General features: G+C 41.0%; 1 protein-coding gene across 1 annotated transcript in view; it reads right to left on the minus strand.

The window, feature by feature from the left end:
• The window catches only part of robo1 (roundabout, axon guidance receptor, homolog 1 (Drosophila)), a 231674-nt gene that overhangs the window by 20914 nt on the left and 187836 nt on the right, over window positions 1-22924 (minus strand). The window contains exons 5-18 of the mRNA XM_056756264.1: window positions 21367-21524; window positions 17604-17724; window positions 16252-16390; window positions 15992-16119; window positions 12338-12462; window positions 11822-11993; window positions 8876-9081; window positions 6155-6236; window positions 5779-5947; window positions 5158-5324; window positions 4914-5035; window positions 3705-3939; window positions 2589-2710; window positions 624-795 (exon numbers count right to left, since the gene is read on the minus strand). Coding sequence (XP_056612242.1) covers window positions 624-795; window positions 2589-2710; window positions 3705-3939; window positions 4914-5035; window positions 5158-5324; window positions 5779-5947; window positions 6155-6236; window positions 8876-9081; window positions 11822-11993; window positions 12338-12462; window positions 15992-16119; window positions 16252-16390; window positions 17604-17724; window positions 21367-21524 — 2118 coding nt within the window. The remainder of the gene's footprint in view (window positions 1-623; window positions 796-2588; window positions 2711-3704; window positions 3940-4913; window positions 5036-5157; window positions 5325-5778; window positions 5948-6154; window positions 6237-8875; window positions 9082-11821; window positions 11994-12337; window positions 12463-15991; window positions 16120-16251; window positions 16391-17603; window positions 17725-21366; window positions 21525-22924) is intronic.

Raw genomic sequence — 22924 nt, forward strand, 5'->3', positions numbered from 1 at the left:
GTTGCGGATATGTGTGTGAGGTTAAAGCTCAAACCCTTGTTTCCCAACGCTTTTGTGTATCTTCCGACTGGCAAAAGTAAACACGTTACCCATAATGCACTGCTTTTCAAGTCCAGAGTGGGTTGAACACTAAAAACAGGTCAAATATGATATATTCCTTTTTACTCCATTGACTAATTTGACTTCCTTTTTCATCATTGTTTACATTTTGAACGGTTTACACAGTTTTTAATTTTATTATTTTAAGTGGTACTCTTTTATTTTTGACTTTGTATACATCTCTTTAATCTTTAAACTAATCTTAGACCGCACATATGATTGGCATCTTATTTAAAACAGATTTATATATCCAACCTATTGTTCACATGGATCCAATGGCACGACACCAAGTAAGTTCTGTCAAAATCATCTCTATAAATCGCTTCCAAACACGAGTTGAGCCTCGACAAGTTAAAGCCGGCGAGTTTACGTAGAAACTTTTCAAGGAATTAAAGGCTTTGCTGCACAAAAGTAATCTACACTTAACATCTAGGATTGTAATAAGGCCGTTTTTGTTAATTATACACTTTTCAGAAGCCAACCGCAAGACAAGTTACGACTGTGGAATAAGTTATCCGACTCACCCAGTTGGAAGACGTTAGCATCGCTCTTTACCCCCGGACCGGCCCCGGTGCTGGCTGCCACCTCCAGCCTGTACGGCACACCGACCACCAGACCCGGAATCAAAACCGAGAAGGTAGAACCGTCCACCGTGCGGTTAATATGATAGCGGCTTTCGTTTCCAAGACACCAGATCTGAGAAGGAAAAGAAATGATGGGACACAAGTATAGCACTTCATATCAAACTTTTTAAGTAACACAGTTGGCGTCAACTTATTTGTTTTTCTTATTATTATATTTTAAACTTTGTAGAACAATATTAAAGTAAATAAATAAAGTAAAACTCCTTGAACAGTATAGGGAGTTTCAAAAAAAATAAAAGATCCTATTTTATTTCCTAAATTGCAGACAAACTAGCTACCTTTGCTTGGCTTTAAATAACTCAAGTCAATTTACATGTAAAGTTCGTCCGAAAATAAATAACGTTTTCATCATTTCCTCATTTTTCCCAAACCTTTATAAACTTTCTTATTGTGGTAAACACAAAGGAAGATATTCGGAAGAATGTTTGTAACCAAACTGTTCTGGGGCACCATTGACAATCATAGTAGAAAGAAAAACTACTATGGTAGGCCATGGTGACCCAGAACTGATGGATTTCCCACATTCTTCAAAATATCTTCTTTTGTGTCCGACAGAAAAAAAACATTGACAGGTTTGGAACATCTTCCCTTTAAGCCAACAATTTAAGTCTTTGAAAACTTTTTTATACTATAAATCTAAACTATAAATATGTTAAAGGTGGGATAGCAAGACAGTTAATTTTCACACGCTATCATTTAGCGCTAAGATTTAGACAAAACTACGAATTTTTTTGTCAAAGAATTTTCTTAGTCGGGGGTCATTTCTTTCTCTTGATGTGAAAACCTTTCTTTGTTTTCATTGTGCACACTGATCTCTGGTCTACTTCTACTCTACAAACTCTACTCGCACAACACTCTTAAAATGAGCATCTATATGTGTGTGTGTGTGTGTCCAGAGGTCGTATCACACACCGTCAGCCTAACACAATCGCAAGCCCGGCGGGGGGCTTTTCACTGAGGTGAAATGTGATATAGCTTCCTTTCTGCCTGCTTAACTCGGATTCGAGGTGAGCTGTATGGAATGAAGTCTCACATATTTTTCCATGCTGACGTTCTCGGCTTCGGAAACACTAATCAGATTCAGACATCCCTAAAGGCCTCGTAAAAAAGTGCATTGTGGGTATAAGGGGAATGTGAGGCAACAGACAGAACGTTCTGACGGTTTTGAAGTTCTCCTGAGGCACAACGGGCCAAAAAAATAAGAAAACGTTTAGCGAGAAATTATCCTCCGCCCAATTTAACAAGCGTGAAATTACTCACCACCTTCTCTTCCAGTGCCTAAAACATTTACCTGAAAATTAACCGGGACATAACAACTCAAACCGTGTCTCTTCCTGTCAGATGAGGCCTGAGAACCGAATGACGAAACGTTGAAAACCCATTAAAATTCATATGCATGAAAGGAATATTGCATGAGACGAGTGTGTTATCATGCTCAGACATGATACAGACATGTAGGATGATAGAGGCTGCTGGGAAATATTGTATTTGCTAGTCTGCACGATTATGTAAGATTACAATTACAAAATGTCAATCAAAAGCAAGTGTTTAAAATGTTTTATTTAAGAACGCGTTAATGAAAACATGTTTATAAGGGAACATGTGGTACACTGCAAGGCCAGGAATTGAATTGTTCCTTCTACCGACCACTAGATGGCAGCATTTCACAAGCTCTCAATTTCCACCCGAGAAAATCAAAGCATCATCCATCAAACACGTTTCGTTAGTTTCTCCAGCTCACAGTCAAATAAATAAATGGAGTGAATCGATGGGGTGTGAATATAATTTTCTATTTCCTTCCCTCACACAATCTCTGTTTCTTTGTCTATTTCCTGCTGTACGTACCTTATATTCCTGCACCATGCCGTTCTGCTCCTCCTCTGGGGGCGGTTGCCAGGATACCAGGATAGCTGTGCCGTTGTCTCCACTTCCTGTTAAGGTGACTCCCCGGGGAGCGGCGCTGGGCGCTGCGATAAGAGACGGAGAAACGTGTCACATGCACACCTTACAATATGAACATTGCACATTTATCTTACAGTGTGTGTGTGTGAGTGTGTGTGCACATTTACACACACTGTAATATGCAAATGATGTACAGACAGTACAGCAAATAATACTGTAAATATGTGTAGTTGTATACGTGTATAAGGATACTTGTAAATACAGTGTATATGCATGACTGCTGTGTGTCTGTCTGTGATCGTGTGTGTGTCCGCGCAAAAGCACGTGTGTGTTCTCAATAATAACAAATGTAAGCACTTGATTTAATAGCTCAACTCTCTGCGTTATTATTAGTGCACTTAAATAATGAGAGCGGACTGCCAAGCTACATGATTCCCAGTTCTAAGTGCCAGCTGCCAGCGGGACGAATCTGCTGCCATAGCTCAGGGTGAACAGAAAGCTGACACCGTAATTCGCTTTACATCACCATTATCCACTTAATACTAAAACGAAACCTCGGAGCGAGACGTCTGCGTTTCCTTTGCCGTAGCTGACTATCTGCGTTTCGTTTGTTTGTTTGTTTAACAACAAAAGCTGGCACGCACGGGCACGGGCGCAGGGAATTCTGGGAGCAGACCAGATCCCTGCTGCCACAGACGGCCACACCCTCAGAACAATTAGCACAGCAGTTGTTTAAGCTTTCTTTCTGGCTTCTTGTTGGTCGCTTGGCTTTCGTTTTTTTGGCTGCCTCGAGGGCCGCAGACCGCATGCTAATGCAAACAAGAGCGGCAGAATGCAGATTTAGTGGGAAGAAATACACTCATACACGCCAGACGTATGTGACCTGAACCAAAATTGAACACTTTGAGCATCGAGACGCACAGCTTCAGTCGATCTGCCTTTGTGTGCACATTCGTATAATAGTCAATTCGTTTGTGTTGCGCCGTAGGTGAGCGAGTGAGGAAATGTGGGACGTGAGAGAAACTGAAAAGCGGCAGATGGGCGGAAAGCTCTTCTCACCTTCCTCCAGGGTCTTGGCCACTTTGACATCGCTGTCGGTGCCTTGAAACTCGTTGAAGAAAGGTCGTACTTTGAACTCGTAGGTCACGCCCTTCTTGAGCTGGGTGACGACTGCGCTGTTCTCCCCCGGGGTTCGAACCTCAAACACGGCCCATTCCACCCACTGCTGAGCTGCGTCCGGGGACGGCCGGTACATCACCTTATACCCCTGAATATACTGCGACTGCTGCTCGACCTGAGAGAGAAGATGCAGAATAACTTGCACAAGATGTTTTTTCTCTTTCAAATTTTTTAAAAGCTTTTTTGCACACCACACTTGTAAATACATCTGTTAAGATGCTTTTGCTAAACTTTATTGTTTTGTCCCCGGCTCTGAGACGAAGTGATGTGTGCTGACCGCACGCATGATATCATCATGCCTGCTAGCGATTAGCATTACCCAGCATGCTCCGGGATTCAGAGAAGGCGAACAATGGGAGTATTCGATTCTTGTGTTTGGACTACACTTTGTTATGGTTGTATATCTGAACCGTGTATTATTATTTGTATTATAAGTCTGTAATGCATTATTGTTCATCTGAATATAGGAAAATATTTAATACACCCTATAACCAGCTATATGTTGCTGAATAAATAAAAAAATATATAAATATCCATCACGTCTGGGCTTCTTTCAACCTCCTACGCCATGCAAATTTTATATCGGAGGTCTTCTGATCTTCGGGATGGTCCCATAGGGCAGCGATTGAACGTGAAGCGCACGCGCTTGTAAAGTTTTTAATAATTTCTTGATCCGCCCCTATAAAAGCAGATGCCGTATCAGCTGTCTTTGATTAAACGTGTATTAAAGCGAGAGCGGCCCCAAATGTTAAAGCGAGGCACGCTGAGAAATGGTTCTGCTCGTGTGCGGGAGAAGAACATCAAACAGAAGGTCAGATCAATCATCATTTACATCTGAGCAAATAAAAAAAACATTCAACACTGCTTTGTTAGATGATAAAAACCAGTTCAGGAGCACTCCTTGGAAACATAAATCGGCGTTATCTGACATCATGTCATTTATTTGTCCTTTATCATCAAAAGTATATTTATAACTCAAACAGTTCCCCGGGAGTAATCTGAGGTGAATCATCTGCGAGGTTAGCTTTATGGGTTTCAAATCTACAACCCGACTCTCTTAAAGTTGATAAGAAACACGGCAGAACTCACGGTCCACTGGACTCTGACGGAAGATGAGGAGAGGATTGTGGGATTGTGGAGGTGTATGACAACATCTCCTAATTCTCTCTGGATCTGCCCATGTTCGACTCCTTGACTCGTCGGTGGAACATCTGCTCACATACACAGAAAACATCCCACGCACACCTCAGAAACCATGACAAGCTTGCGAAGGTTTTTTAGCTCTCAGTGTGTAGTGCATAAACGTGACACGTGAGGTCAAAGGTGAACTGACCTTGCGTTTTGACAGCATCGCTGATAGGACTGGGGTCGCTCAGGCCGTACGCATTAGCGGCTCTCACCAGAAACAAGTAGACGGCGCTCGGCTTCAGACCCTTGAGGACGAAACTCTCTGTTTTCACGTGATCGGCGAGGGTCTGCCAGCTGCTGCCCGCCGCGTGGCTGCCGTCCACACCACACAAATCAAACGTGAGTATTTATCCAGCAAATTACAGCGGCCCAAACTTCACCGAATAACATAATTACAAACATTTCTCAAAACAACGGGGTTACCGCAGAACACGGGGCTTACAGGAAACCAGGAACGAGGGTATGATTATTTATGACATACCACAGCGGATGAATGGAATATTTATAGAAAATAATTATGCTGTCAAAAGTATTTAATATTGTTTGGCGAAATGCATGCTTGTGAAACCAAACCAAGCAGGAAAAATAAGAAAATGATGACCTGGCCAAAAAACAATTTATACATTTAAAGTAATATTATATATTATTTTAAATACAATTATTAGAAAGGTTAAATACTAAATATCTAAATATATTGACAAAGCAAGTTACTGGTTTAATATAATATAAATATATAACGTTTTTGAAACCCTGTGTGTGATGTCACCTGAAGGCCTCTATGACATATGAGGTGGGCGTGGCCCCGGCATTGAGGTTGGGCTTCCAGGATAAAGACACAGATGTGCGACTGACATCCGTGACCTCGGGTTTGGACGGAGCGCTGGGAATCAGATTCGGATCCGTGGGTCTGCCGGGTTGAACCGGAGCGCCGAACTCTAAAACGAAGAAACACGAGCATGTTACGACTACGCCAAGAATAACTCCTTTACACGCTACACAGCCGACTCGAATTTGCATTAAGGAACAATGAAACCAATTACAGGATGCTGCGGGTTTCATTTCAAACTCGATTTTAAACTTAATTTCCTGTCTTCTGTTTCTCAGCGACTTCATCTCTACTGTCTTTCATCTCGGCGACGTACCTTGCACCTCCAGGTAAGCCTTCCACGACGCCTCTCCGCTGGGGGTGGATGCGGTGCAGGTGTACACGCCCGTGTCTCCAAGCTGTAAGATACAAACCTCTATAAATGCAAATGTATGCGGTAACACATCTTTATTAATGGCGATTCTTTGGCATTCATATCAAGGATGATGCGAACAATATACTTATTTAACACGGAGGTGTTGCCGTGATGGACGGGATGCGCAAACAAATGTTAAATTTTTATGTAAATCAACCTACTTAACTACTGCTATGCTAAGCAGCGATAAGACTACATTTTAATATAAAGAGAAAAAACTTGACCTTTAAATTAATGTGAGAAATACAACATTATGCACGTCAATTTTGTGATATTGAAGTACTAGTGAACCAGAGTTTTATCATTTTACGGTGTAAAAAAACGTGAGCCAACACAAGCTAATCGTGTAGGCAATCCTATCGTGGCCGAATACCCTATACACATCTCAAACAAAGCAAACGGAAACATTTAAGACCCCTTCAGCCGATCTGTCGTTCAGCGTACGCAGGCGGTATGAAAGCTGTCAGAAATAGACGGTCTATCTTAAGCCGCCGCGTGTGTGCTCCTCTAATGACACGTTCATTAATGCCGACCGCCCGAAGCGCAACAGATAGAGACGCATCTCCCCATCGCGCTTTATCTCTCTTCCATTCTTTAAAAAAGCGAGGTGTCCTCAAGTGAGACGTCCACGTTAATTAAAGTCGCATTCTGACAGGCGGCGCCGCAGGACCTTTGACCCCTACGACGGGGGAACCCGGGCATTCGTGTGTGTGTGCTGTGACAGGGAACACTCTACTATCACCCCCTCTCTTGCGTTCGCTCAGTGTGTGTGAAGCTCGGCACTGTTGGGGGGAGAAGCAGGAGTGTGTGTTCTCACATCAAAACCTGCAGGCTGACTGACAGCTCTCTGAACACTGGCCGTTTGTCCGCATGTGTGATGATGTTTTGGTGATGGGATGGATGAAAGGAAAGCATGCACAATGATGTACTACACACACATGCACTCACATGGGCACAAAAGCGCGCGCACGCGGAAAACAAAGGATTTGCTGTTGTACAATTATTGTGGATTTTAGTGCTCATGAATTAAGGGTTTGGTGAAAATATTGTATAAGTGTTTGGTTACCAAACACGATAAATGGCAAAATCAGTATTCTATAAGGTCGGTATTGAAAATTCACTTTTTAATTTGACGCAAAATGCGATATCCGCAGTGTTATTTTCTCCCTTTCTTTCCAAACCGCAATAAACGCCAGTCTCACTTCTCTGGAGAATGCGATATAATCGCTCAACCAATCACAGCAAACCATTCCTCGCATTGTCAACAGTAATGGCGCCGCCATTTGTACTTTGTGATCAACAAACAAACAAAAATGAATCATTTTGACGGCATAGATGATCCTGTGCTGGTTTCTGCGGTGGGGAAGAAACATAAACAATCGAAATCGAATCATTTAAGTGAGGAGATTAAGAAGATGAGGCGCTAATTTATAGCATTAAAGCATTACATATAGTGCCTGTATGTAAGATTAGTATTGTATTGAGTTCAGATACTGTTTTATGTCGATCAACTCACTTTGTTGAGTATTTCAATATGAAAAATAAGGTTTATATTGATTCAATGCATTTATTGCATTTTGGGGGAAAAAATTATCCGTTTTTTTAATAAATCTTATAAAATCAAAATCTGGATTTGAATTGTTTATGTAACTAAACCTAAAGATGCTATGTGAAACTTTGAAACAGAAAATAGTGGATCTTGCCACTTTCTTTGTAAAGAAAACACATTTTAACTCAAATTGATCAAAATGGATTTCTAGCGTTTTGGAACCAAACTCTTCTTTAATATTATTTATATATGTGTGCATTGATTTATATTCCATTACACTGAATGCATTCCTATCATGTCCAACAAACAAGCTCTTTAAATATGCAGAAAACTGGCATTTCTCTGTGCGGTTGGAGCCGCTTCTATGCGATATCGTAATGCGGTTTTATTACGAAGCAGTTGCCTTTGACAACGGCAGTAAAATGCATCATAAAAACACGTTTTTCTCGCATTTATCTCGTGGGCTGTATACACCGATGTGGACCTTTGAGAAAACCTATTCAAACTGGCAGCTAACATTTGCAAGTTTGCAGAAACAGTCCAAAACTCTAAACAATATTTGAAGGCGAGCTGTGATTTACGATGCAGTCTGTAAAAACTCGAAGTGCCGTTTTAGATATTAGAGGTGATAAAACTCCAGGCTCAAAAAGACATCTACAAACTTGAGCTCAGAAAGAAACAGCCGTGCCGAGCAGCAGCTAACCGCATACAACAAATCTCTGTGAATAAAATATGAATAAACGAACAGACTTTGACTTCAGCAGCTCAACGCTCTCAATTCCCCCGTAAATAAACATACGGTGCGGTGCGTGGAAAACTATAAAAATGTGTTTCTAAGGAAAATCCAACAAGAAAAACTGCGCTTTACGAGAATCAGTCCGCACTGCGCACAAACCTCCACATGCTCAGGTTTTTAATACATGGAGGGTTCAGAGTGGAGTTGTCAAGCTATAAATTCAACGAGGAAAAATGTTCTCATGAACCGGAGTCACGTCCCCTGTTACTGTATGTTAGTCTGTTGATAGATGTGTAGATGTCAGAGAGGAGGGACTGACCCCTCTGAGCCACCGTACCTTAACGTAACGGATCTGAAGCGCTCCGGTGTCCTGCTGTTTGAGTCGAGAGTCGTGGGTGGACACCAGGACTCCGTCCTTCCTCCACAAGATGGTGGGAGTCGGGGTACCCGTGGCCTGGCATCCCAGGACCACCGTCCCATCCACGGCCACGGTCTGGTTGGTGGGACCCTGACGGACTATTGGTGGAGGTCTATCAGAGATAACTGGAGGAGATACAGCATGGAAAAAGAGCATCAGAAATCCGAAGCAAATCGATTTAACACTGTAAACTTATTTTATGTCTTTAGGTAAATTTTGCATTTTTTTACATTCATTTTTTTAATTCGAATTCTTATGAAAGATTTTCTTAATTGTCACTTTTTATCTTAAATTCTTTTATATATTATTGTTTATTTATTCCTAAAAATCCATTCTGAACTGTATCCGACTAAAGAAATGTTAATAAATTACAGAAAGAAAGACAGTAGAGAGAGAGTCAAAAAGAAAGACTGAGCGTGCCAGAATAGAGAGAGACATATTGGTCTCGTTTTAAGACTCACAAGAGCGAGTCTTAAATCCCGGCCGACTAATATCATTATAATAACTATAATGAAAAAATGAATTTACTCCAAACCAAAATCCAAAATAGATCCTTTTTGGCTTTGTAAGAGTCACCCAGAATCAAACGCGTGTACAGTACGAGTTACAAGACAACCAAGAAAATAAAAATAAACGTATCCAAGGAAAATGTGGAATTTCTGGCGGCGGACGAGCCGAGTGCGTGTTTCACGAGCGAGCGGGAAACAAAGAGAGCGTCAAACAGAGATGGAATCCAGTTTTTTCAACTGGAAGCAATTTTCGAATCAGTCAACAGCAGTGGGAGAATGAAGCCAAAGTACAGACCGGCAATTAATACCGGCACCAAATACCCCTCGGCCATTAAAATCACCCCCCGCCGCGTCCTCTTCTGTCTGAAAGAGACTGTGATGGTCTGACTGCTGTAAACGCTGGCGTGTTTATGCGCTCCTGCTCGTATTCAGACATTACCGACATTTATATGACTTGTCATTTGCATAACAGCCACTGGTGCAGATTTCTGAAGGACCGCACTCTTCAAAAGGATGAATTATGTATCCGATGACACGTACACGCTTACACGCGGACAGTCGCGGTCGTGTTGATGCTGTTGTAATTATCAAATCATCGCGGCGGTGACCCGTAATAACAATGTGTGGACACAGTAAGAGAGAAGGCTGCAGAGAAGAGTGGCGCTAAAACAACTGGTATAATTATCTCTTGTTCTCTTGGTCTTGCTATTTTTAGGCAGGCACTCATAGGACTGTACATAAGAAAAGCGCCTGTTTACTTTATAGATATAAAAGATAACTGTAATAATAATAATGTTTTAAAAATCATTCTAAATAAAAAAAAATAGTTAAACTATATTGAAAACAGCACAGAGGAACAATATCGTATGAGTGATTTTTTTGTCAGCTGATAAACGAAACATTAATTAAATTTGCATCATTTACTCACCTTCCAGTTGTTCCTTATTTGTATACATTTCTTTCAGAGAAAGATACTTGGAAGAATGCTGACAGACAGATTTTGCCCCCCATTAACTCCCATAGTAGGAAAAAATACAATGGTAGTCAAAAGTGCCCCAGAACACTTTACATTCTTCAAAATATCTATAAAATGTCTTTTGTGTTCAATAGAATAAAAAGAAATGATAAAGTAATTTGTGACCCTGGATCACAAACCAGTCTTAAGTAGCACTGGAACATTTTTAGTAAAAGACAAAAATGGGTCAAAATTATCGATTTTTCTTTGATGCCAAAAATCATTAGGATATGAAGTAAAGATCATGTTCCATGAAGATATTTTGTAAATTTACACCCTTAAATATATAAAAACTTTCTTTTTGTGAGTGTCACAGTGCTCCTGATTAACAACTTCACTGCAAAAAATGACTCTCTTAGAATCTTTGTCATGTTTTCCAGTACAAATGTGTAAACACTTTTGAATCAAGATGAGTTTTCTGGATTTGGGTCATTTTTCAAAATGACCCAAGAAAAAAAGTCTTGTTTTAAGATAAAAAGATGAGATTTCAGTGAATTGTTGCTAAAGACAAGCCAAAAAATCTGCCAATGGGGTAAGAAAAATATTTTTGATTTAAGGTTTACATTTTTTATCACTAAATTCAAGATAATTTTCTTACCCCATTAGCAGATTTTTTTGCTTATTTTAAGCTCAAATTCACTGAAATCTCATATTTTTTGTCTAAAATCAAGACTTATTTTCTTTGGTCATTTTCCTCATCAAGAAAATGCATCTTGATTCAAGAATGTTTAGGCATTTGTACTGAAAGAACAAGACAAAAATACTAAGTACGAAAGTAATTTTTAGCCGCGTTCAAAGGCAATTTTCTCAATATTTAGATTTTTTTGCGCTCTCAGATTCATGGGTTTTAAACGGTTGTATCTCAGCCAGATATTGTCCAATTCTAACAACTACATCAATAGAAAGCTTATTTATTCAGCTTTCAGATTATGTAAAAAATCTCAATTTCGAGATCGGTTTGTTGTCCAGTGTCACATTTTTCCTACTCTGGGAGTCAATGGGGCAACATCTTTTTGGTTATAAGCATTCTTCCAAATATCTAACTAGATATACTTGACAGATTTGGAACAACTTAAAGGTGAGTAAATGATGACAGAATTTTCATTTTCGGGTGAAGTGTCCCTTTAAATCTTATGATAAAAAGTGTGTTGATAAGAGTGGATAGTCGAACTTGAAACGTGTCTTGTCATCATTACGATAAACTGGCATAACACTAGCTTAGGTGCCAACACATCTGAGGAAACATTGCGTTGATTAAAAAACGTGCATTACATGCATCTTCAAATGTGAAGTTTTATTTCAACATTTCATTGACATCCGTGTGTGGTGTGAACATCTCACCGTCTGTGACCTCCAGCAGGGCTTTGGTGATGACGCTGCCAGCGATGTTCAGAGCCTGACAGCTGTAGTAACCTCCATCCGAACGCTCCACCGTCGTGATGGTCAGATCGCCCGTCTGCGAGACGGAGAAACGGCTGGAGGGTGGAGGAGGCTGAGAGGAGAACAGCAGGTTCTGAAAGAGAAAAGAAGACTTATGAAATCATGTCCTGTATAAGATTTAAAAACTTCGTGTGTGTACATAAGCTTACGGAATAATGAAAAAGAAAACACGCATTTCCTGAACTCGGGTGAAAAAGAATAATCTTGGAAATCCAGCAGGGATTACTGACATTGTTTTAGGATCAAACGCTGAGTGTTACAGAGCCACCATAGGTGTATAAACATGCAGATGGCCTCATAAATCGACCAACTTCGTAAATCAGATTTAAACGTGGAGTGCCATGCATGCATTTTATATACAACCATAAAAACGGTCGTATGAATAAAGAACAAGAGAATAAAGAAATATGTTCCCACCTGACTGCCTTCTTTCTGCCAGAAGATAGCCGGCTGAGGACTTCCTGTAGCTTCACACTGAAATGTCACCGTGCGGCCCATCCCGACCACCTGATTCCTGGGTCGGACCGCAAACACTGGAGGAACTGTGGGAGTATGAGATAAACAGATCAACTACCGTTTGTGCTGTGAGAATCGAGTTACAAGAGATTTTATATATTCCCTAAACCTGCCTCGAGTCATTTAAAGCAAAGTTTTGGGTACAAAACGGGTTAAGCTCTACCCTGAATCTTGATTTCCATACTTTGTCAAATTGAATTTAGATTTTCCTCCGTTTAGGAAAAATTTAGTTTGAGTTTATACACTTATAATGGAAATAGATCTACATTGTTATGCACGCCAGTTTTCACAAAACCGAGTTGAAATACAATGAAGCAGTCGATTATGACACTGCTTAAAGAGATAGTTCACCCAAAAAACATGTCCCCCCTCTCATCTCTTTACATCTTTCTTCTGCAGAACACACAAAAAAATAAATTTTTAAGAATGCTGGTAACCAAACAACATTGGCCTCCACTAAATCAACACAAAGACATTTCTCAAAATATCTTCTTTTGTGTTGCACAGAAGAACGAGTTATGTGCAGGATCACGTGAGACTGAATAAATGATGACATCATTTTATTTTGGGGTGAACCATTCCTTTCAATTTCAATGAAATCTCAACATACCCGAAATCATCGAATGAACTGTATATAAATCTATTTTTTAAGCCGTTCACCGGATGGAGTCGTCGACTCAGGCCTTCAGCATAACGGCAGGAGATTAAACCAAAAGCCATACTGGAGACGTGTAGGTACAAATATAAAAACAGAATATAAAACCACCATGACCCCCACATTTGCTTCATTTGTATGGGCAAGGGCACGACGCAATAAAATTTACATGGAGATGGAGGATAAATTTGGGCCATCTGTCCCGTACTGACACACTTTAATGGCGCCGGCGACATGTAGGTAGCTGTTTTTCATGCATCTTAATGATCGCGCCCGTCTCAGGTTAGAAGATCTGATTTCTGCCTGGTTGCATCTTAGTTTGTGATAAGGAATGAGAACGTTGATAATTTCTGACAGAAAATACGACCCCCCCCCCCCACGTGTGCCACGCTTAACCCATCTGCAAGCTGTCAAATCATATACTGATGTAATGCGTTCACAGGCGAGTGAGGCACAAAGCAATAAAACCAGGCGTTTTTTGACGTTACCTTGTACGCTCAGAGCGAGCATTTGTTTTACCCAGACCTGCTGCGCTGTCACTGTCGCCAGTGACAGCTCAGACAAGCGTGCTGATTGGTGGAAGGATGGAAGGTGGATGAATGGTGGCTCTGACAACTTCCTGTTGCTGTCAAAGCAGCGAAAATGGTGACGGGTGACATTTGCAACTTACCAGACACAACTGAAAAAGGAAGAAACAGAAGTATGATAAAACACGAATGTAAAAGATGAGGAAATAAACAACATGACACATGAGGCAAAAATGACAGCATACGCATATTAAACAAAATCAGAAAAAGTGCGGCGTGTGCCCAAACACGCAATGTAAATATGTAGCGTAGGCTGGGATGTATGGCGCTAACAAGTAAACCATTTAAAGAACCGATTCTAATAGTCTTCTGGTGTGAAGAAGGAGTATGAATGAAGGTTTTATTCTGGTCTGGCTAAAGTTTTTATTAGGTGGCTGATGTAACCTGAGGTCTGCTTATTTTCATGCTGCAGGAGGTCGTTTCGGCCAAACTACAATTTATCATGTTTTCATTTCAGGAAGAATAATTTAAGGACCGTTCATATTAAGTGAGATAACTAAAACAATAATTATAAGGTTTATTAACTCTTTCCCCGTCAGCCTTTTTTTATTTCGAGACTGCTTTTTTGAACATTTTCACTAAAATTTGCAGGCTCACATGTCAAAGAACAGACTCTCTGCTTTTAAACAAAAGAAACCGTATCCTTCTATCCTCATTTGTCTTTTTTATAACCTCATAAATGTGTGTAGGTTTCTATACAAATGCATCATTTTGATATAAAGCTGAGACAGTTAGCATTATATTAGACTATTTTGGGGGTAAATATTTACCCCCCAAAAAAGACAAAATATATACGTTCTAGATTTAGATAATCTGTCTCTACAACAGTATAAACACTGATTGCCTTAATAACTCGTCTTTGGCAGTTAACTGTTGATTTAAAATGACGAAATAACTCGTTGATGGCGGGGAAAGAGTTAAATAAATAAAAATCTATCTGATGAATGACAACACATTGACAGCCAATCAAAATCCATTGTATTCAAAGGTTTTCGAAATGTGTGAAAATGAACATAACAGCATATATAATAAACGCAACATTTCTGAGAGGACAAACTAGTTCATACAGTATATTCCAAATCTTCTCTCTCTTAATAATGTGCACCGATGAACGAAACCCAAAAAAACAGGAACATTTATTAACATACTTAAACAAGTCCATTTTGCTTTGACATTGCTATTTTCAACAAAAACGGAGAGAGAGAAACGATAGATTTGAGAACAGCTGGGTAAGAACCGGATTGGCCCGGCCGAGACGGCTTGTTTTCTCTCTTGGCAACGGTTGCCGTGCTCACTCCGCTCGGTTTCCATGGCCCATTAGCGCAGCTACTCCTGGGACTCGCATGGCATTCTAGCACTTTCCTCTAATACATCAATACTAATGACTAAATCGCCAGCTGAGAGGTCTTGTTTGTACCCGGCATTATCTTTTCATGGCCTTTTAGGACTCTCTGACTCTTGCTCCAAACGACTTCAATGACAGAACGTGTGCGTGTGTCTGAAAAACTAGTAAGCTCTCTACGTCGACTACATTTTTGGCATTGTTTCGAACGCTGTTGAGGTAAGAAGTGCATACGATTTAGACACGGCCTGTACGTTCACGGACTGTGTGATGTGCAGACAAAGCGCGTTTTGAAAAGAGGCATCTCATCGTTTTCAAATCGTAAAACATTTGATAAATATTATTACCTTGGCATCTGAAAAGCAGATATGTGCACACTGAGTTTGCGCTGAATGGATGGATAATTGAAGCAGACGTGTTTAGAAGTCTGGTTTCAATGTCACATAATTGCCAAACACACTTGCAAAAAAGATTCAGTAATATGCGCATGCAGTAAAATGTAAAGGCGTGAGGAGAAACTGCTCACGGGTGTCGAGGACACAATGTGGACATTGTCCTCTAAAGAGCTCAGGGCTCAACGTGAAAAAGAAAACAAACGTCGAGAGAGAAAAATGACCTGGATATAGCGCGTACATAAAAGAGGTGTTACCTCATACAGACACGTGTATAAATCTTTTACTCTTTCTCCTTTTCATTCTTGTATAAACAAAGCCGAACGATAATCTCATAATCGGATAACGTAAAAGATATACTTTTTGTATTTGTCTTACAGGAATGTTGTGTTTATTTTTTTAAGCAGCAGTTAAGGCGAAGGAGTGGTGAAGTTGTTCAAAATGAAGCGCTCGGTTAGACAAAACAACCTGACAAACTGTCGGTCAAAACAAAGACACGTACTCCCGCCCATCCGAGGCGTTTGTAGCTCGAATTAACTTTAAGTGTTCGCAGTTTGTCATTGAGTGATGAGTTCGTACCGTGGATGGTGAGCGTGGCGCTGGCCTCCGTCTTCCCCATCATGTTCTCCGCCTGACAGGTGTAAGTACCGGCGTCTCCGGAGGTCAACCTCTTCAGTTTGAGAGTGTGATCCTCCCAGATCTCGTGCCTGAGATGATAAAAAGACACAAACACGCAATTAAAAAACGAGGATCCTGATTACATCAAACGAAACACTTCACTTCAGCGGCTACGAGAGCTGTTGATTTATAGCCTTTCAGGGTACACAAAATCCACATACCGTCCCTTTGGAAGCTCTCCGTCCTCTTTCCTCCAGCGGATGGTGGGCACGGGGTCTCCTTGAGCCTCACATTTGAACTCAACGCTCTGGTCCACCAGAACAGACTGACTGCTCGGCTTTCGAAGAAAACTGGGTCTCTCTGTACACACACACACTTAGGTATTACCAAAAGTAAACAACACTACACGTCTTTTCCTATGAGAACTTTCCATCTGTAATCTGATTGGCTCTTTGTGAACTCCACACACCATCCAATCATAACATCAGACTTCTATCTTTCTCTCCTTCTACAAAATAATCAACGTTTCATTTTTTTTCAGAGCTTGACCTTCGACGTTGCCTCTTTGGCCTGAAAGTGCATGCGGCTAATTCCTCTTGACCAGTATAATATAACTCTCAAACTTGCAGATCGGTTAGGATTATTAAATAAGCCGCTGAAAGAAGGATACATCACCGCAGGCCCTTTAAACGCACATTCATCACTGCACGTTATTCATGCGCATCGATCGCTTGCAATGTAGCTATTGATTTTTTAATCTGTGTTGTGTTTACTACAGTCTGCGTTGATATAACCGAGCACATAATGTGACATTGAGCCTCATTCAGGAGACTTGAGGAAAATGAGCGTCTGCGTAAAGTGCTTTTAAATGCATTTTACTTCCTTTGTAAATATGATAGTGATGAAAACGGCTGTAAGGAAATGAGGGTCAAAGCTCACCGGTTCCTTTGTACACTGATGCCGTGTGGTGTAAACTTGAGCGTTAATAAAGTGGATGATGGACAAATACACTTTGTATGCGTGTGTCATCATGAATGAAGTATGTGTACACCATCTAATATGTGTTTGAGATGTGAAACTCTTAAAAGCTTTAAGGGTCCGTGTCTCCTAAACAGGGTCAATGACACGCTCAAATCTTCCGACAGCTATGCACACAAACTCCAAACATCTGGACCCTCTCCTGCTCGGCCCATAAACAAACACTTCATTCGACGTGTGTTTAAGTGAATCCATCTGCATTCGTGTTCACAATCAAATGCACAAGAGGTCCGTGTGGCAACTGGATTAAATATATATGCGTGTCGAAGCTTTCCTGCGGAGCGGGGTGCTACCAACGCCAAGGTCATGGGTTCCACCCCATGGATTGCAAATAGTACAATTTTTTTTTACAGTATAATGCAATGTAAGTCGCTAAAAGCGTCTGCCAAATGTGAATGTAAATGTGTGTCTTGAAACCGGGTCATGTGTTGTACTATTCACAAAAAGGTTATCGGATGTGACAAAAAAACATGATGTAAACAGAATTTTGAACTTTCAACTGTACAGGATATGAAGAAATAAGATCAATGTGTACCAAGGACGGTCAGCTCGGCGATCTCGCTCTCGCGTTCGCCCATCATGTTGGTTCCCACGCACACATACTTTCCGGCATCTGTCTTCCTGGTGTTGGTGATCATCAATTTACCTCCTCGTATCTGTCGGAAAGAAAATATAAGTGAGAAATGATCATACCTATACGCCTAAATATATATATATATAAACACACATAAATAGACCTACGTATACATTATACACACACATATACATGTATTTATATATACACATAAATATACATATATGTTGTGAATACATACAAAACGTTTGTATCTGGCCATATGTGTTTGTGTGTGTATATGTGGACATATACGTGTCACATCTACATGAATGCATGTCAGCGTGTGAATGTGTGCGTTGGCTATACAGGTGAGCTTATATTTTCCCATGGATCTGATTACAGACCAAGAGGCCCTTGCTTTGTTCTCAGGCAATCGTAAGGGCAGCAGGGGGTCCTCGTTCACCTGAGAAAGGGATCACGCTCGCGCGACAAATCCGATCCGTGCATTAAAAGACCACACGGTGTGAGTCAACGAGGGTGAGCCGAATGTGGCAGCTCTCCCGCAGCTTCCTACCTGCCTGCGCTGAAACGGGTTGACATGTGGCTTCGCTTGCTGCCAGCGCATGTCATGTCTCATTGGTTATCATTTGCTGTGGTCAGCGACGGGTCCGGCGGTTAGATCAGAGTGCGTTCACATGTGGAATGTGTAAACACCGGCGTGGTGATAAAGACCAGAGGCGTAACGAACGGATATGTCGGCTGTATATCCCATCATTTACAAATTAGTTACAGATATTACGCATAAGCGGTCATGTGCGTGAACGCCAATATATGCAGTAAAGCGTGACATCACAGCTGGGAGTCAGTAAACTAATCAATAGAAGAAAAGACGGAACGACGGACGGGATGAATTATGATAGGGAGAGAGAGAGAGAGAGAAATAAAGAGAGAAAGCGAAAGAGAGAGAAATAAAGAGAGAGAAAGAAAGCAAGAGAGAGAGAGAGAGAGAGAGAGAGGGAGAGAGAGCGAAAGAGAGAGAGAAAGGAAGGAAGAGATAGAGAGAGAGAGAGAGAGAGAGAGAGAGAGAAGAAAGAGAAAGAGAGAAAGAAAGAGAGACAAAACAAACGAAACATTCATCAGCTCTCCAAGCACTTCCTAACCGGACCCGTTCAACAATCTTCTGAAGAATTCTTGAGCACTGTCGCCTCCTAAATATTAATGGTGGAAAAGAGTCTTTAAACAAAAGAGAAGGCGGGGGAAAGGAAGGAGGCCGAGTTTATTTAAGACACCCCACGGTGTTGGAGAGGGTTTGAAGTGTCATTATGTTACTGTTTGTTTGAGCGAGAGCTTAACGGCTGATATGGCACGAGACACACAGAGCAGACGGGGTCAGGTCAGCCGTAAGGACCGATGATGTGTGTGTGTGTATTGAGGCTAACTTTACAGTGTAGGCGGGAGAAGATGAAACCAAAGAGGAACCTACTGAAGAAAAACACCTCAATGCTCCAATCAGCGCACGAATGCATAAAATACACAGCAAAAACTGTGAAACGTAACTTTTGTCTGAAATAAAAAATATCTATTGACAGAAATGCAATATAATGTACATATCTATGTCTTCAGAAGACCTTACATGATGAAGCGTTATGTTTTTATTACCTAAGTATGAGCTATTTCAATTTACGTACACAGCAGGTCCCCTTACATGGAATTCACCATGTTGTTTCTTCAGTAGCCCTAAAGGGACAATCTGTTCTACAGAGCGCGTTTTGTAAATAAGTGATCTCCTTTAGAAAAGATGCCAAAACGTGTCAGCTAATGTAGTGCTTCGAAAGGGAGGATTGAGTGGTTGAGCGATTGGTTGCAATTCCCAACCTCACCAATAGATGCTGCTAAATTTCATACACTGGACCTTTAATAACAAACCAAAAAGTTACAGACTGTAGCTTTAAGAAGTTTGTTTGACAAGCACAATGCATTCTGGAAATCGCTTCAATTCTGCTTAGATTTTGCCACTTAATATTTGGATCGGTATTCTTGCTGGAAGTGTGCCTCCAAACCTAAAAATATTAACTTGGTTGGCAGCTCGCTAAGTCTTGGCACAGATCCACTCTCTGTCGGATGTTCCACACATTCAGCAGAACTCTCTATTCTACTAGATCACATCCACACACACAAACACATATTTGGAGTTCCATCACGGCGGGATGGTTTCGCTGAATCCTCCCTCCCTCTCTCGTAACAACGGGAGGGCTGCTGAGGATGCAATCAATCTGAGCATCGGGAGACGGGGAGCATTTTTATTCGCATGCCTTTTGTCTTGTGTTGTTTGGCCGGTCGAGCAGAAGTATGGCGCTCGCTGAGCACAGTAATTCGGGAGATCGGATAATGGCACACAAACGCAACACAAAAGGATGCGAGACAATGCACCCACCGGCTTCGATGTTTTCAGCAGACTGCAGCAATTACAGATGAAAGCAATTAGAGGGAAATTGGAGCTCTTTAATTTAGAGATAACTGTGGACTCCAAACAAATGAATTATGTTTGTTATGCAGATCCGCTGTTGACCCTGTATTTGAATGATTCTCACTATGGGCGAGAACTGTTTGCTTACAAGTATTCTTCCAAATGTCTTTCTCTGTGTTCATCAGAACAAAGAAATGTATACAGATTTCAAATTGAGGTTGAGTAAATGATGACAGAATTTGATTTCAGGTGAACTGTTCCTTTAAATGCGCTTTAGTGTTTGGAATGAAACACAAACCTTATACTAGATATAAGATACACAACACCAACAACAACACTTGCCCTCATTTCATTACAGTCGTAATCTTTGATTCACATACCAACATATCCCAGAACCAGGGCCGGGTTGACCAGTAGGACATTCTGTCAAAGTCCAGAACGGATGTCCCACCAACGGCCTACGTCCCTGACCAGGGGTTGGCTTTGCCATCGAATGATTTGGAACTTTTCCCGGTGGACCGCTAATACATGGGGCCGGAATGGAGACTTGGGCCGGACAGATGTATATTATTAACGCGAATGCACGCAACGCGAAGGCATTAGCGAGACAGACACGTATGCATGTAACGCAATGACACGTTACATACATCCCCCCTCGACAGAAATGGTGGGCGGTCGATGCAATTCAACCCCCCCGGCAATCAAAATGTTGAAGGGCCGATGTAGGCCGCAAACTCCAGGGCCGTTTTTGCTTCCTAGTCCGCCCCAGCCCAGAAATCCAGAATACATGACACCTTTATCCACAGAAACCTAAACGTGTGAATTCCAAACCCGCTGCCACGGTTTGATTGAAAACAGCAACCCCCAAAGCACCTTTGGCTTTATTCTTCACAAATAAAGCAAATGGAAAGCGACCGGCGCAGGGAACATCAAAGTCACTCTTTTAATGACAAAAGAGGCCTGATTGATTCTCTTACTTCATTTCTTGCACATTTAATTAGAGGAAGCTAATTGGTGTCCCTGCTTTAAAGACTGCATTAAATCAGCCGAGAGAGTTTTCGGCTGCGGAGGCAAACTTCTATTCCCTCGCGCCCTTCCAATCAAATGAATGGGCTCCATTAATTTTCCCCGACAGATTCGGCCACGACGCACTTTAAACGCTCATCAGCAGAAGCCCTAATCTGCCTTCATTGGATTGAAAAAATGCAGCTGAAGCAATTGTTGAGGCGACTTCTTTTCGGTGCGGAATTTTTGTTTTGTTTTAGTTCCTCTTACCGTGATCCTCTCGTCCCTGTCGTCTATGGTGACTCCGTCTTTCTTCCAGGAGATGGTGGGCTCCGGGTGACCGCGGGGAGGTTGGCATTCCATGACCGCCGGCTCGCCCGCCGCTACCATCACATCCACGGGGTTCTGTCTGAAATCATCTCGTAGAACTGATGGGAGAGAGAGAGAGAACGAGAGGTTAGGCACGTGAACAGCAGTTCCTTAAGACGACAGATTTCCGTATGGCAAAGCATTCATGTTAACGTCTAAAGCAGAACAATTACAAATGAGAAACCGCCATGAAAACATTCTTGCCCGGCGTAAAGCATCTCTAATCTACTTCAAACATACCACGATTAAGTCTAAAACTTCTGTTTACTTTCGCTAGAACTGTAAAAGAGCTGAAAAAGCAAAGCTGCTGCAGTGCATGTAAGTGATATTAATGTGGAAAGTAAGTGGAGGTAAAGATTGAACATTCATCTAAAGCACCGGCCGGTCGTGTTTCGTGCAATGTCGTCTGATGTCTGCTGCACATGAACACACACTGTGTGTTTAAGATTCTGAGCGAGTTAGTCAACCCTGTTTTGTTGAACTGTGAAAGATTTGTTTAAAGCAGCCCCATTAATCTCAGACAACACTACAAGTGTCACATTATACTGTAAAGCAACACATTAGATTAGTCCAAAGCTTTGCATTACACAGGCTACACATAACATGAAAAACTCGAGCTTGTTCTTTAATGCATGAATAAACACAAAACTTGTTTCTCTACTTTCTAAGCATGTTGCTGACACGAAGGCCGTTTTAAAAGTTGGATGGAATCTTTATGCTGCCCTCTTAAATAGCAATTATGTAAAAAATGGTGCGTTGTTTTCAACCCAACCACCAGTCAAAAAGAGACAAACCCAATCCGTATTGTTGTAAAATAACCATTTATGTTTGTTTGAACCCATTGTTGAGTCAAATATAAACATTTGTTGGGTTCATTTAACCCAACGGTTGGGTTGATCCTTTTTGAGCTAACACTGGTTAAAAATAACCCAACATTTTAGTATGTGTACTCTTTAAAAAAGGCTGTGTGTTTTCAGCCCGGGATTGGGAAAAATGCAAAAAACCTGCCGTTGGGTTATAAATTGAAGAGGATGTTTGGTTTTGACCAAATTCTGATGCACTGAAACAAGAACTTTTATTTTAGAATAAAAACCGTTCTATTAAAATATAAAATAAAAAATTGTCAATTAAACATTTTCAATTCTATATGCAATTTTAACCGATGTTTAGGTCAAAGATTTACAATTTCTAGGTTAAGTTTTTCCATGTTTTACCCAAACGTGTGCTAAACAACCCTGTATTTTTTACATTGTATTATTTACACATACCATTACATAAACCACGTAGAGTAGGAGTATTCTACCCAAAATCTAAATGATCTCAATTTAATAAATGTACAATGACAAAATGCGCATATACGACAAAGTCAGACTTAATAGATGCTGTATCACAATACAAAAAAGTTTTTTTTAAAGTGATTGAGTTGCTGTAACTTGTAAAAATTAAGTTGAAATTACAT

The sequence above is a fragment of the Triplophysa dalaica genome, chromosome 9, assembly GCF_015846415.1.
Source record: "Triplophysa dalaica isolate WHDGS20190420 chromosome 9, ASM1584641v1, whole genome shotgun sequence".
Lineage (NCBI taxonomy): Eukaryota > Metazoa > Chordata > Actinopteri > Cypriniformes > Nemacheilidae > Triplophysa > Triplophysa dalaica.